This window comes from Suricata suricatta, chromosome 3 (assembly GCF_006229205.1).
Source record: "Suricata suricatta isolate VVHF042 chromosome 3, meerkat_22Aug2017_6uvM2_HiC, whole genome shotgun sequence".
Classification (NCBI taxonomy): Eukaryota; Metazoa; Chordata; class Mammalia; order Carnivora; family Herpestidae; genus Suricata; species Suricata suricatta.
The window spans coordinates 33,048,998-33,065,791 of record NC_043702.1 but is presented as its reverse complement, the minus strand read 5'-3'; the positions used below and the strand labels follow the sequence as shown (position 1 = coordinate 33,065,791).

The window sequence follows — 16,794 nt, the reverse complement described above, 5'->3', positions numbered from 1 at the left end:
TGGAGGCAGAGTGTTGCAGGCTGGTCTGGCTCACTCACTAAGCAGCTTGTAGAGCAGTTAGAAAGGAACAATTTCAAAGCACTTTCACATCTGTTGCCTCATTTCACCCAAATGACAATCTGTCTCCTCTTTGATATTTGCACAGCATTAATTTTTGCCTTTCTCTTTCTCTCCAGAAGACGCCCACTCCTGGAACTCCTCGTTGAACTCAACGACATCGTGTATGATTGGAACAGCAGAGTGTCTGCTGAGGAGAGGTACCACGTCTGGCAGCAGCACACTCTGAGGAAGACACTCATCCTCTCTTGCACGTGAAAAGCCAAAAGACTTTCTTAGCTCGGCAATCTTCATCACTAACCCCAAGTAGTTCTCAAGCAAGTGTGTGCGTCACGTGGGTTAGATGGGGTCCTGTTATGGGCTGAAATGAACCTCTGTGAGGAATGTTGTCAGGTAGGTGTGTTTGAGCTAAAGCTTCTGGGTTGAAGGCTTTGGCCTCTGCTGCTGAAAGCTTGCAAAACAGTGTTAAGAAGGAAATGACTTTGAAACTTTATTATTATTTTTCTAATGTTTATTTATATTTGAGAGAGGGAGAGAGAGAGAGAGACAGTGTATGAGCGGGAGAGGGGTAGAGAGAGACAGACAGAATCTGAAGCAGGATTTAGGCTCTGAGCTGTCAGCACAGAGCCTGATGCAGGGCTCGAACTCACACACCATGAGATAGATCATGACCTTAGCTGCAGTTGAACACTTAACCAACTGAGCCCCCCAGGCACCCTGGCTTTGAACTTTAAAAAGCAAGTACTATGTTGCCTTCCATTGTGCGATCAAGTAAATCAGAGCCGTGGAAGTAAGGTTGCGTCACACAGTGAATTTAGCCTGTGTGTGTACCTGCTCCAAGAAGAAAAGTAAAATAAAAACCAAACAATGAGACGTCTGGGTGGCTCAACTGGTTGAGCATCCAACTCTTGATTTTGGCCCAGGTCATGATCCCAGGGTCGTGGGATCAAGTCCTGCATCATACGCTGAGCGTGGAGCCAGTGGAAGGTTCTCTCTTTCCGTCAGGCACGTTGGTGGCTCAGTCAGTTAAGTGTCTGACTTCAGCTTAGGTCACAGTCTCACCATTCATGAGTTCAAGCCCTGTGTTGGGCTCTGTGCTGACAGCTCAGAGCCTGGAGCCTGCTTCAGATTTTGTGTCACCCTCTCTCTGTGCCCCTCCTGCGTTCATGCTCTGTCCCTCAAAAGTGAATAAATGTTAAAAAAAATAAAAAAAGATTCTCTCTTTCTGAGTGTCCAATGGAAAAAAGACAGTCTCATTAGCAAATGGTGCTGGGAGAACTGGACGCAACATGCAGAATGAAACTGGACCACTCTCTTACACCATACACAAAAATAAACTCAAAATAGATGAAAGACCTAAGTGTGAGACAGGAAACCATCAAAATCCTAAAGTAGAAAACAACCAACAACCTCTTTGACCTCTGCCCCAACAACCTTTTACATGACACGGCTCTGAAGGCAAGAGAAATAAAAGCAAAAATGAACTATTGGGACCCCATCAAGATAAAAATCTTCTACACAGAGAAGGAAACAACAAAAGTAAAAGGTCAACAGAATGGGAAAAGATATTTGCAAATGACATGTCAGATAAAGGGGTAGTATTCAAAATATAAAAAGAACTTAGCAGACTCAGCACCCAAAAAACAAATAATTCAGTGAAGAAATGGGCAGAAGACACGAACAGACATTTTTCCAAAGAAGACATCTAGATGGCCTACGGACACATGAAAAGATGCTCAACATCGCTCATCATCAGGGAAATACAAATCAAAACTGAATTGAGACACCACCTCACACCGGTCAGAGTGGCTAAAACTAGCACCTCAGGCAACAACAGTTGTTGGGGAGGATGTGGAGAAAGGGGGAACTCTCCTGCACGGTTGGTGGGAATGCAGACTGATGCAGCCACTCTGGACAAAAGTGTGGAGATTCCTCAAAAAATTAAAAATAGAGTTACCCTACGACCCAACTATAGTACTACTAGGAATTTATCCAGAGGATATGGGAGTGATTATTCATATGGGCACATGTACCCCAATATTTATAGCAGTGCTATCAACAATAGCCAAATTATGAAAAGAGCCCAAATGTCCATCAACTGATGAATGGATAAAGAAGATGTGGTCATATATATATATATACATACATACATATATACACACACACACACACACACACACACACATATATATATATTTAATGGATTTAATATATACAGTGGAATGGTGTATAATGGAATACTACTTGGTGATGAAAAAGAATGAAATTTTGCCATTTGCAGCAGCATGGACAAAACTGGAAGGTATTATGCTAAGTGAAATAAGTTAGTCAGAGCAAGTCAGGTATATGATTTCACTCATATGTAGAATTTGAGAAGCTTAACAGAAGACCATAAGGGAAGAGAAGGAAAAATAAGTTGAAGACAGAGGGAGGCAAACTGTAAGAGACTCGTAAATACAGAGAACAAACTGAAGGTTGATGGGGGTAGGAGGTTGAGGGGGGCAGGGAAACTGGGATATGGACATTGAGGGCGGAACTTGTTGGATGAACACTGGGTGTTGTATGTAGGAGATGAGTCACAGGAATCTACTCTTGAATACACTGTTAGCTAACTTGACAATCAATTATTAAAATAAAAAAACTAAAATAATCATAAAAAAAAGATTCTTTCTCTTTGTCTATCCCTCTCCCCTGCTTATGTACTCTCTCTCTGTCAAACAAAAACAAAAACAATGAAACATAACAAACACTTATAATCTTACTTACCACATACAGCCACAGTTAACTTGCAAATTTGTTTCTATGTACAAGATCTGGATGTTAAGTCAGGGTGGCTGTCTTACTCTGTTCAGGCTACTATGACAATGTACCAGAGACTGGGTAGCTTAAAGAAACACTGATTTCTCACAGTTCTAGAAACTAGGAAGTCCAAGACCAAGGTGCTGACACATCTGGTGTCTGGTGAGGACCTGTTTCTAGGTCTGCTAAATGGCCGTCTTCTCATGGTGCCCTCACATGGCAAATAGCAGAGGCAGGAAGCAAACTGTCTGGGATAGCTCCGCCTTCAGGACCTAATCACCCCAAACACCCCGCCTCCTAATATCACTTTGAGGGGTAGGGTTTCGACCTATGAATTTGGTGAAGGACACAAACATTCAGACCATAACAGTGGCTTTATAATTTGAGATTCCTTATCTGTCTAGAACTCAAGTGACATTTTACAGCAAATACCTTTCTTTCTCAGATTTGATGACATCACCTAAAAAGAGATCATTATGTAAAATGTAATTTAAAGGGTACCTGGGTGGCTAAGTCAGTTAAGTGTTCAACTTTGGCTCAGGTCATGATCTTGCAGGTTCGTGAGTTTGAACTCTACCTTGGGCTCTTTGCTGACAGCTTAGAGCTTGGAGTCTGCTTCAGATTCTGTGTGTCCCTTACTCTCTGTCCCTCCCTCGCACACTCTCTCTTGCAGAAATAAATAAACATTAAAAAAATTTTTTTAACTTTTAAAGTTTTTATTATTTATTTAAAATTTTTTTAAGTTTATTTATTTATTCTGAGAGAGACATAGAGAGCAAAAGCTGGGAAGGGACAGAGAGAGGGAGACAAAGAGAATCCCAAGCGGGTTCCACACTGTTAGCGAGGGAGCCCACACAGAGCTTGAACTCATGAAATGTGAGATCATGACTTGAGCTGAAATTAAGAGTCAGATGCTTAACCAACTTGAGCCACTCAGACACCCCTCATTCAAAATTAAAAAAATATATATTTTTTACTTGGTTTTAAATGGTGTGTATCTCTTATGTGTGTGTTTGTGTGTGTTTTGCTGTGACCAATCAGCAAGACTGAAAAGCATAAAAAGAATATTCAGACCATTCATAAACAGTTATTTCTGCTTTTTGTTTTAATGAGCGTGGGACGCCTGAGGATACTTTTGAATGTAACATTGTTGAGAGGCACCTGCAAGAATAATGTACACGCCTGTCCTCATGAATCATAACCTTGTGTTAATTATTACAGAAAGAACCTAAGAGGGATCTTAATGACCTGGCAGCTTTAGCATCCTCTTCTGTTTCATCCATACCAGGTGATAAGCATTTTCCATTCATTTTGTTTCTTATATGCTGGAATAGCACATGTTTTTTACTTTTTTTCCCCTCTTCACATTTGAGATGGGATCACCTCCACTCTTGCAAGTAACTTGCCTCAAAATATCATGTATAGGATCTTTGACTCACAAAAAAATTGCAGACTGAACCCAGAAACAAAGTATTTATTTATATTACATTTTTGTTTTATGTATGTTTTGCATATTATTAAGATAACTTGCATTTGCAATAACAGAGATAGACTTTGAATACATTAAGCAAGTGAAACAAATCAGACAGAAAGAAAAATACTGTATAATTGTACCTATATGTGGAAACTTGAAAACAAAAAACAAAGAACTCATAGAAAAAGAGATCACACTTGCGGTTACCAAAGGTAACCACAGAGGTAGGGGGAGAGAGAATTGGAAGAAGGTAGTCAAAAGGTACAAACATCCAGCGATGAGATAAGTAAGTTCTAGGGATGTAATGTACAGCAGTGACTAACACTTCTGCATGACATACAGGACACTTGTTAAGAAACTAAATCCTAAGAGTTCTCATCACAGAAAAAATTTATTTTTCCTTTTATTTTTTTTCCTTTTCTTTTTACTACATCTATATAAGAAGATGGATATTAGTTAAATTGATTGTGGTAATCATTTTATAGTATATGTAAAGCAAACCATCACACTGTGTGCCTTACAATTTACATGGTGATGTATGTTAATTATTTCTCAATAACACTAGAAAAAATATTTGAAAAAGACAATATATCTAAATGAATTTAAAAGGTAACGTATAAATAAAAACTTGATACATTTATGAATGAAATTTCTGTATATATTGTTGGTAAACTTACTCAAGGATTTATTCAACTGAAACCACGAGTCTAATATATTAAATTTTCTTAAATGTTTTAAACACACTAAAAATAGACCACTTAAAATGATTATAAAATGGATCAGTACGTTTGGTTACAAAAGTATTTGTATGGTGTACTTTGGCTTATTTCTTCATTATCTTTACATTCCTTTTTTTCTTTCAGTTTTACCTCTCAAATTCTCTAAGATTATGGCGAAAGTGGATAGTCTATGATTTAGGACATGAAGTTTAAGACTTAGTGTGCCATTCAGGGTGTTTTACCTGAGTCTGTCATCCAATTGGGTTAGCTGTTTTTATAGTTAGACTATATTCATTGCTTGAGATCTACAGATTGCTGGGATTTTGACTTTGGCCATCAGATATTGATTTTTTGTAATCTCGTTTCTTCTATGTATTCTTGTTATAGTCTCATTTCTATTTATATTTTGAAATAAAAGGCAGAAATATGATATCTTGTATCCTATTGAGGACTGAATTTTGAAAATCTTTCACATTAACGCGTGCCTTCTTGATGAACTATTGTATCATTCAAAATGTCTAGATTCCAGTAACGGAAGACCTAACTCACAACAAAAATACCAGTTTTTTGTTTGTTTGTTTGTTTGTTTATGCTCATTAAGCAGAAAATCCAGAGGTAGGAGTATAGTTGCTGGCTTAGTTAAGTCACTGATTCCATGATGTCATCAAGGACTTAGTGCTTTCTATCTTTCCTTTCTGTACTCTCTGTACTTTGCCTTTTATTTTCAGATTTGTCATCTAATGACCACAAGATGGCTACAGGTCCAACTATCTCATCCAAATGGCTGAAGAGAAAACACCTCTTCTTTGTGTTCCTTTTTAAGATCAAAGGAAAATTTCCCTAGAAGCCTTTCTTCCCAAGTGTTTCTTTTCCTTACTTCTTATTGGCTAGTATTGCATGACATGCCCATTCTTAAACCAGTATTTGGCAGAGGGAATCACCATGGTTGTTTTATACAAGCCCAGCTTCAGTCTCCTAGGCTGGAGAGGGGTTCAGCGTCTCTGAGACACATGGTCTCCAAAATGAAAAAGTGGGGCATGGAGCGACCCTGTGGATAAGCAGCCAAAGAATGAGAACATCCATTTTATGATCAAAGAAACTGAGGCACACAGCTTTTAAGTGACTTGTTCCCAAATCTCAGGGGGAAAAAAAAAAGAAAACCGTGGTAGTGCTAGATCTAGAATGTTCACCACCAGCCTATCATCTAGTGTTCTTTAGAAATTAAACAAACATTGGAAATGCGTAGCATCATTTCAGAGAAGGCATCATACTCCTCTTTGCTGTTTATGAGATTCATTATTTTACCTTTTCAGCCTCTGTCCTCTCCCCATAGACAGGTATCTTTCCTTATCCCACCTTCCTGGCATGGTGAAAATACAGAACTTGGCAAATCAGCATCTTTTCTTTCCTTACTTCTCTTTCCCTTCCATCATTTTAAACAATAATTTATTAAATTACACTCTGTCATCTGTTTACTTATATCACTTTGCAATTTTTGTCTTTGCATAACACCGTTCTTAATACAACCAATCCCTGGGTCCCAAAGAGAAGAGTGCTAAGTGTTTGCTTGGGTGTTTTGCTCACTGGCAAGTAGTTTGGGTTGGAGTAAAGAGGGATTATGATTTCAGGCCTAGGCTGACAAAATGGGAGGAATAATGCCTTGCCTTCCCTTGCTTACTTAAATGAGAGAGCTTTTATGAGCATACCCATTGGGGGAGTTTGTCCCCCCCCCCCCAGACAAACCCTTTATAGGTATGTACAGGGCAGATACAGCCATGGGGGATGTTCAGTCATCAAAGAATATGTCTAGTCTTGGGGGAATGTCCAGCCATGACTGTGAATGCCCAGCCCAGTCATAGGAGGTAGAATACACAACCATAGATAGAGATTTCCAGCTGTTGGTAATTGGTAGGTGGTTCTGAGATGGATGGAGATGTCTAGCCATGGGGAGATATCTATATGTTGACAGAATGTCTGGTCATTGGTGGGGATGTCTAGCTATGTATGGGAACATTCCACCATAATTAGGATGTTCAGTCATGGATGGATGTCCATCCAGTAATGGAAAGAAGTCCAGCCATGGGTTGATGCCTAGCTATGATTGGGGATTCCAGCTATGAATAAAGAAGTCTGTCAGAAGTTCAGCTAAACTGTAAAGAGTTAAGCTGACAGGTATCAGGGTAGATTTCTTGGCTGACACCTTGAAGTCCTTAGGGAAAGAGGAAGACAGAAAAGTACTTGGGGCCAGTTGAGACTGATATGGTGCCCTGCCAATAAAGAAGTTTTTATAACTGCTTTGGTAATGCCATGTGAACATCACTATTACCATTATGCTACAATATGGGGAAGTTATTTTGGAAATATTGATCCAAACCTTGTAAAGTTTGTAGGATTTTGAGTTGGAGAAGAGAATATGCTGTAGGTGAGGAGACAAAGCAAGTGAAGGGACAGGGGGAATGCAAGGCATGTTTTAGAAAATTTGAGTGTAACTTTTAGCTGGCATAGAAAGAATGTGAGTGATGGTAACTGGTAAGCCAGGAGGTGGCTATTGTTAGAGCATGGAGAGCCTTCAAGACCCCCATCTTTGTCCGTTCGTTTTCATGGAAGTAATTGTTTTCACTTGAATAGTGGACTCTATGACTTTTGCATATGACTATTTAATTACTAGATGCATTTCTTATTCTTTTTCATGGAGTATTTTAGTGAAATATTTTAGACATGCTAAAAGAGAACTATATTAGATGACAATATAATGAATACCCATGGTACCTACAACCTCGCTTAAATAAAATGTTCTAAAATATATATGAAGACTCTTAAGATATTACTTTAATACTCCTAAATATAAGAGAGATAAATGCAATAAAATATTTCAAACCTTATAAGAGCCCCAACTGACAATTAGCCAAGTGTTCAGTAATGAAGCTATGCTTATGAAGATATCTCCACTGGTTGATATTTTATGCAACCATTAAAATTATGTTTATTAAAAATATATTCTAGGCTTACAAAGAATTGTTATTAGCTCTTTAAAATTTTTTTAAAAATGTTTATTCATTTTTGAGAAAGAGAGAGAGACAGAGTGAAGCAGGGGAGGGACAGAGAAAGAGGGAGACACAGAATCCAAAGTCGCAGGCCCCAGGGTCTGAGTTGTCAGCACAGAGCCCATCTTAGGGCTCAAACCCACAAACTGTGAGATCATGACCTGAGCTGAAGTCAGACACTTAACTGACTGAGCCACCCAGACGCCCTTGTTATTAGCTTTTTACACAAATAATTACACAAATATGTAAACAAAAATAAATGAATTATCCCACTTAATCCTCAGAACAGCTGTATGAGGTAGATACTGTTCTCATTATTTTTTCTTCCAATTTTGTACATAAGGAAAATGAACAAAGTGACATTAAGTAGCTTATTTGTGATCATCCTATACTAGGATGCAAACTCAAGCCATGAAGAGAGCTATTTTGGGGTCCAAATGTTTGACCAGTTCACAATATGGCCTTAAATATCATAATGAGAAAAATGCTCATATACTCATATTACTTGGAAAAGAGTACAAAGTAGTACGTAAAATGGAAAATACCTCCCATAGGAAAACAAAGGGCCAGAAATATTTACGAAGTGGTATATGGATGACAAAACTATGGCTGATAGTATTTCTTCTTTCTGTTTTCCAAAATCTCACCTATATCTGTCTACATATTTGAGAATATTGACTTTTGCTCTAAAGTCTAGGTAATTAATTCCTTTCAACTTTCAAGTAGTTGGTTCTTCATCACTAACAAAACTACCCTTCTCTTCTTACTTTTGTCCTTACTTCTCTGCCCCATCTCTAGCCCCTCTTTTCAGAAGTAGAACTCCTGGTCTCAGGGCAGCTTTTCTGAGACACTGGTTAGGATGATTGACTAGTCAACCCCTAGTTGACCAGTACTCCTATCTCTCTTCTTTCTCCTGCCCTCAACCCTGTTCTATCCCAACCCCCAGTCTCTTCAATCCTCTTTCATGAATAGGCCATATTAGGAGTCACTTGACATTTTCATCTATCTGCAGTGTTTGATATGAGAATCTTTTCTTCTTCTCTGTGATTTTGGGGGCAAGTTTTCAGGATTAAGGATGTTATTTATACCATCAAGAGGTCAGACTTTGAGGTCAGCCTTGTCAATCTGGCTGTGTACAGACCCTGCTTGCTGTCCCCATGTATTCATTTTCTTTTTCCCTGGTAAGAGAAGTCTTGATTTGGAACTGGGCACAAAGACTCACAGGAGATAGTCTACTTGTCCAAGCTTCAATTTGTTGCTAGATGTGGTCATGTGTGAAGGTCCTGGCCAATAAGATGGTAGCAGCAGAATCATTTGGCAGCTGCTGAGAACTTTCCTTAAAAGACAGTTATTTTTCAGTATGATATTGGCACAAATCAATGAAACAGAATAAAGGGCCCAGAAATAAATCTATGATTATATGATCAATTAGTTTAAGACAAAGGAGGAGAGACTATGAATTGGGAAAAAGACAGTTTCTTCTACAAATGGTTTGGGAAAACTGGACAACTACATGCAAAAGAATGAAACTGAACTACTTTACTATATCATACACAAAAGCAATGTTAAAATGAATTAAGGACCTAAATCTGAGACCTAAAACCACAAAAATGCTAGAGGAGAACACAGGCAGTAATTTCTCTGACATTAGCTATGGAAACATTTTTCTAGGTATGTTTCCTGAGACAAGGGGAACAAAAGCAAAAATAAACTGTTGGGATTACATCAAAATAAAACGCTTCTGCACAGCAAAGGAAACAATTAACAAAGCTAAGAGACTACCTGAAGAATGGGGGAAGATATTTGCAAATAACATATCCAACAAAGAGTTAGTATCCAATATATAAAGCATTTATAAAACTCACCAGCCAAACAATCTGATTAAAAATGAGCAGAATGCATGAACAAACATTTTTCCAAAGAAGACATACAGAGGGCCAACAGACATATGAAAAGATGCTCAACGGGGTGCCTGGGTGGCTCAGTCGGTTAAGCCTCCGGCTTCGGCTCAGGTCAGATCTCACATTCGTGGGTTCGAGCCCCGCGTCAGGCTGTGTGCTGACAGCTAGCTCAGAGCCTGGAGCCTGCTTCTGGTTCTGTGTCTCCTTCTCTCTCTACCCCTTCCCATCTCATGCTCTGTCTCTCTCTGTATCAAAAATAAATAAAACATTTAAAAAAAGATGCTCAACATCACTGATCATCAGGGAAATGCAAATCAAAACCACAATGAGGTATCACTGTGACTGAAATAAAAAGAGAAGAAATAACAAATGTTGAAGAGGATGTGGAGATAAAGGAACCCTCATGGACTGTTGATGGGAATGCAAACTGATGTAGCTGCTATGGGAAACAGTATGGAAGTTCCTCAAAAAATTAAAAATAGAATTATCATATGATCCAGTAATTCCACTATTATTTACCTAAAGAATAAAAGAACACTAATTCAAAAAGATATATGCACCCCTATGTTTATTGCAGCATTATTTACAATAGCTAAATTGTGGAAGCAATCCAAGTGTCCAGTGACAAATGAATGGATAAAAAGATATGGTATATACATACAATGAAATATTTATTACTCACTCATAAATAGAATGAAATCTTACCATTTGCAACAACAAAGATTGATTTAGAGAGTATATGCTAAGTGAAATAAGTCAGTCAGAGAAAGACAAATACCATCTGATTTTACTTATGTGAAATTTATTAAGAAACAAAACAAACCAAGGAAAAGAAGAGACAACCCAAAAAACAAACTTTAAAAATATTTTAAAAATGTTTATTTTTGAGAGACAGAAACAGAGCATGAACAGGAGAGGGGAAGAGAAAAAGGGAGACATAGAATCTGAAGCAGGCTCCAGGCTCTGAGCTGTCAGCACAGAGCCGATACAGGGCTTGAACTCACAGCTTGCGAGGTCATGACCTGAGCTGAAGTTGGACCCTTAACTGACTGAGTCACCCAGTTGCACACTGCCCCTGCTCCCAACAGACTCTTAAATAAAGAAAAACAAACTAATGTTTACCAGAGGGAACGGAAGGGGAGGAAAGGTGAAATAGGTGAAGGGAATCAAGAGTATACTTATGATGAACACTGAGTAATATATAGAATTGTTGAATCACTATATTGTACACCTGAAACTAATATAGCTCTGCATATTAAATACTGGAATTAAAATATTCAGAAAGGCAGTTATTTTTCGCCCTTCACCTTTTTATCCCTTCTTCCATCTTGCTGACTAGGATGTAGATGTGATGGCTGCAGCCTTACCTTTCACCTGGAACTATGAGAATAATGGTCACACTGTAGGGATAGCTGAGTGGTGAGCAGAAAGGAGCCTTCTTGGATGAGGACAGAGTGACTCTACCAGCCCTAGACTACCTGCCTGTGGACTTTCATGTGAGAGAAAAAAATGTGGGGTTTATATTTATATTTTTTTAACCTAACAGTCCAACTGATCCACTATTATTTGATTAAAATGTTTAGAATGTAATAAGTTTAAAAGAAAAAATTATCTGGATGATTATTTTAATTTTCCAATTATTTTTTAACGTTTGTTTACTTTGGAGAGAGAGAGAGTATGAGCAGGGGAGGGGCAGAAAGAGAAGGAGAAAGAATCCTAGGCAGTCTCCACACTGTCAGTGCACAGCCCGATGTGGGACTCGAACCCCTGAACAATAAGATCATGAACTGAGCCGAAGTCAGATGCTTAGTCACATAGGCAACCTCTTTTTGCCTATCTTTAAACTGAGTTGTTTGGTTTTTTTACTGATGAGTTTTAAGAGTTTTTTGTATATTTTGGATAGAAGTCCTTTATCAGATATGTTTTACAAACACTTTCTCAGTCTATGGTAGAAGTTTTTAATTTTAATGAAGTTCAACTAATCCATTTTTTCCCCTGAATTGTGCTTTTGGTGTGTCTCTAAGAAATCATCATTAGACTCAAGATCACCTAAATTTTTGCCTATGTTATTATCCAGAAGTTGTAGAGTTTTGCTTTTTACATTTAAGTCTATAATCATTTTGAGTTACTTTTTGTGAAAGATATAAGGTCAGTGTCTATATTCATTTTTTTGCATGTCCAGTTGTTCTGGCATTATTTGTTGCATTCTACTGATTTTTCTGTCTATTCTTTTACTAATATGATGCCATTTTGATCTTTATACTTAATGCTTTATATTGAGTCTTGCAATACCCAACATTAGCAGCATACTGAGAGTTTTAAGTAAATGCAGTTGTATTATTTGTTTCATTTTATACAAAGCACATATTGAAACTTTAAAAAATAAAATAAAAATGGGGGTGCCTGGGTGGTTCAGTGGGTTAAGTGCTCAACTTCAGCTCAGGTCATAATCTCATCGTTTGTGAGTTCAAGCCCCATGTTGGGCTCTGTGCTGACAGCTTGGAGCCTGGAGTCTGCTTCAGATTCTGTCTGTCTGTCTGTCTGTCTGCCCCTCCCCTGCTCGCACTCTGTCTCTGTCTCTCTCACAATGTTAAAAAAATATATATAATAATTACATACCATAAAAGGTCTAGTTTCTTTAATATATAAACACATTTAATGTATGTATTTTAAACACAAATGGTATATTATTTTTTAATAAATGTTTTTATTTAATTTTGAGTGAAAGACAGAAAGAGCAGGTGAGAGACAGAGAGAAAGAGGAAGACACAGGATCTGAAGCAGGCTCCAGGCTCTGAGCTGTCAGCACAGAGCCTGATGTGGGGCTTGAACTCACAAACCTCAAGATCATGACCTGAGCTGAAATTGGATGCTTAACTGATTGAACCACCCAGACACCCCTATAAATGGCATAATATTTAACACTGTTCTTTCTTTTCATTCAAGTAGTCATGTCTATATATGTTTTGTATCATATTTAAGTTATTCACAATTTTTCACTATTTAAATGATGATACCAGAAACACCCCTTTTTAAAAAAATAGTTTATAGTCAAATTGCTTTCCATATAACACCTTTTCTTCCTTATTTGGCAAGGACTTCCTGCCCTAAACCTGGGAGTCTCATCCTCTTCTTTGTGCCTCATTTGGCATAGGTCAGTCATCTGTCAAGACTAAACATTATTTCAACTATCTTGTATCATTAATCTCTCTGTCTTTGATACTTCAGTTTAAAAATAAGTTCTGACTCCTCCATCGAATAAAGCCTTTCTTTTTTAAAAAAATGTTTATTTATTTATTTTGAGAGAGAGAGAGAGAGAGAGAGAGAGAGAGAGAGAGAGAGAGAGAAAGCAGGGGAGGGGCAGAGAGAGAGGGAGACACAGAGGGAGACAAGCGGGCTTCTCACTGTCAGTGTAGAGCCCAACTTAGGGCTCAAACCCACAAACCATGAGATCATGACCTGAGCTTAAATCAAGAGTTGGACTTGATTAGTTGGAGATAACTAACTGAGCCACTCTAGGCACCCCATGGCCCTCTCTTTCAAGCTACTGTCTTATGTATGTTTTAGTCTATATCCTCTTCTCTACCCATTTGCTTCATACTTTCCTGCTATCTGGATTTCACCTTAGTTATTCTGCCAAATCTGTAAGATCCAAGAGTGACATTAACCTTACCAAACTTGTAGTCCTTAGATTCTATGGGGTCATTGTCCCTTTCTTACTTCTCCAGGGTATTTCACCCTAGAAGTTCTGTCAAGGACAAACTTCTCACCAAGTCTTCTTTCTTTCTCCTCCAGATCCATAAATGTGGATATTCACAAGGATCACTCCTTTGTTTCTCTCTTTCTATGTTCTCTTTTAACAATCTTGTAGCTTCAATTACTACTCCTATACAGCTAACAAATTCGATATTTCTAGTCCAAACTCTTCAAGTTCAAATCTCACCCTGCAGTTTCTTGGCCAGTGTTTCCACTTCATTTCCTTTGGGTACCTCATACTCAATATATTCCAAACATTAAGAAAAAAGCACCCTCTATTACAAATCTCCTTTTCTGCCTGTGTCTCCAATTTCAGTTAATAGCACCCCCAAAATATCATTTTCACCCTGATCCACCTTCTCCTAGTTTCCAAATTAGTTGGTTCTGTATCTATAATGTCTTTTCCATCGATCTTCATTATTATATTTCCCCTGCCTTCATTATTTCTCCATTGAACTATGATAATAGCTTTCTCACTGATCCTACCACCACCCTCTTAATTCTATGCTAACTGTATACATAGCAACCTGAAGAGTCTCCCTAACTACAGCTTTGTCACATCCCTCCTTTGAAACCTTTAGACTCTGCATTGCAGAGGGTATGGCTGGGGAGTGGGGTGAAGGATGGAGTGGGGAGTTGGGAAGGCTGCTGTTGTAAGTCCTAGAGTCCAAGGGGCCCAGAAAACCAGGAGTATTTTAATGTCCAAAGGTAGAAGAAGATGATCATCCTAGTTCAAAAAGAGAAAAAATTTGCCCTCCCTCCTTTTTATTGGACTTTTAATGGATTGAATGTTGCCCACCCACACTGTTGAGGTCAGATTTTCTTTACTCAGTCTACTGATTTAAATGCTAATCCCTTCCAGAAACATCTTTGCAGAGACCTACACAGAAATAATGTTTACTGGGTCTCTAGGCATCCTGTAACTGTCAAGTTGACACCATACGATTGACAAACACGAGGTAGTTTGTGACATCTAATTGTGACATATTCCAGATCTCCCTTTATTTTTTCATTGAGATATAATTCACATTTTATAAAATTCATCCTTTTGAAGTGTAAAAGTAACTGTTTTTTTAGTATATTCACACTTGTGCACATCCACAATCTAATTTCAGAACATTTTTATCTACCTAAAAAGATTTCCATACCTGTTAGCCATCATTCCCTATTCTCCCCTTCTCCCCAGCCCCTGGGCAAGCACTAATCCATTTTCTGTCTCTACATATTTGTCCATTATGGATATTTCCTATGAACAAATCATACAATATGTTTCCTTTTGTATATGACTTCTTCCATGTAGCCTAATGTTTTCAAGGTTCATCCATGTTGAATACATTAGTACTCTATTTTATTTAATGGCTAAATAATATTCCATTGTATGAGATGAGCACATTTTGTTTACCTATTCATCAGCTGGTGGAAACTTGGATTGTTTCCATGTTTCTGGCCTTTATGAATGATGCTACTATGAGTATTCATGTGTAAGTTTTTATGTGAATACATGCTTTCAGTTGTCTTGGGAGAACATGGGAATGGACTTACTGGATCATATAGTACCTATATATGTTCAACTTTTTGAGGAACTGTTTTGCAAAGTGGCTGCACCACTTTACATTCCCACCAGCAATGTTACAATTTCTCCACATCCTTGCCAACACTTGTTACTGTCCCTCCTTCCCTCTCTTTCTTCCTTTCTTTCTCTTTCTTTCTTTCCTTCCTTCCTTCCTTCCTTCCTTCCTTCCTTCCTTCTTTCTTTCTTTCCTATAATCACCCTGCTGGGTATGAAGTGGTATCTCATTGTGGTTTTGATTGCATTGCTTTAATAACTAATGCTGTTGAAGATCTTTTCATGTGCACATTGTCTATTTGTATATCTTCTCTGTAGAAACATCATTCAAATCCTTTCTTATTTTTAATTATCTTTTTATTATTCTGTTATAAGTATTCCTTATATATTCTGATACTTGTCTCTTATCAGATAAAAGATTTGCAAATAATTTCTTTCATTCTAGGAGTTTTCTTTTTACTTTCTGGATAAGGGCTTTTCTAGCCTCAAATTTGTATATTATGATAATGTCTAATTGATCTATTTTTTCTTTTGTTGCTTAAAAGTTTTGGCATCAGATGTGCCAACTATTGCCTAATGCAAGGTCATGGAGAGTTACACTTATATTTTCTTGTAAGAGTTTTATGATTTTAGTTATTACATTTAGGTCTCTGACCCATTTTGAGTTATCTTTTGATTTTTTTTTAGCAGCATTAAAAATATTTTACTCTTGGGGCGCCTGGGTGGCTCAGTCGGCTAGGCGTCCGGCTTCGGCTCAGGTCATGATCTCACGATTGTGGGTTCGAGACCCGCATCGGGCTCTATGCTGACAGCTAGCTCAGAGCCTGGAGCCTGCTTCTGGTTCTGTGTCTCCCTCTCTCTCTGACCCTCCCCTGCTTGTGCTGTCTCTCAAAAATAAATAAAAAACATTAAAAAATTAAAAATAAGTAAAAATATTTTACTCTTTTAACTACATCTACCTAGTTCCCTAGCCAATCTAATGTTAATTTGTTAAAATCTTTTAGGAAACATCATTATCTTGTGGAACTTTGAGGGTTTGTGCCCTCAGAATACCTAGCTTCTTGTACCACACTCACTTTTTTTTTTGAGAGAGAGAGAGTGAGCGAGGGAGAGGGACAGAGAAAGAATCTCAAGGAAGCTCCATGATCAATGCTGAGCCTGATGCAGGCCTCTATCCCATGGCCCTGGGATCATGACCTGCCCTGAAATCAAGAGTCAGATGCTCAACTGACTGAGGTGCCCCGGAACCTCCCCCAAACTCACTTAATTTGAAAGTAAGATGGAAGACCTTCAGGGTTCACAGACTGGGGAACGGTGAATTTAAAGATCAGCTTACTAGGGAAAAACCTCCTAGACCTCCACCGCAGCAATCTCCTACTTGACACATCCTCAAAGGCAAGGGAAATGAAAGCAAAACTGAACCCTTGGGACTTCATCAAGATAAAAGGCTTCTGCAAGGCAAAGGAAACAATCAAGA

At 38.2% G+C, this 16,794-nt stretch overlaps 1 protein-coding gene across 14 annotated transcripts in view; it reads left to right on the top strand.

Annotated features, from left to right (window-relative positions):
- Positions 1–11,562, top strand: part of CFLAR (CASP8 and FADD like apoptosis regulator) — a 53,525-nt gene extending 41,963 nt beyond the window's left edge. For 11 of the 14 annotated variants that reach the window (XM_029934094.1, XM_029934088.1, XM_029934097.1 and 8 more), the window contains one exon: positions 177–619. In XM_029934094.1, the coding sequence (XP_029789954.1) occupies positions 177–315 (139 nt within the window). In that variant the 3' untranslated portion in view covers positions 316–619. Of the gene's footprint in view, positions 1–176; positions 620–4,077; positions 5,494–11,333 lie in introns of those variants that run through there. The other 3 variants (XR_003906531.1, XR_003906532.1, XR_003906530.1) reach the window with 3 other exon arrangements.
- The last annotated feature ends 5,232 nt before the right edge of the window (positions 11,563–16,794 follow it).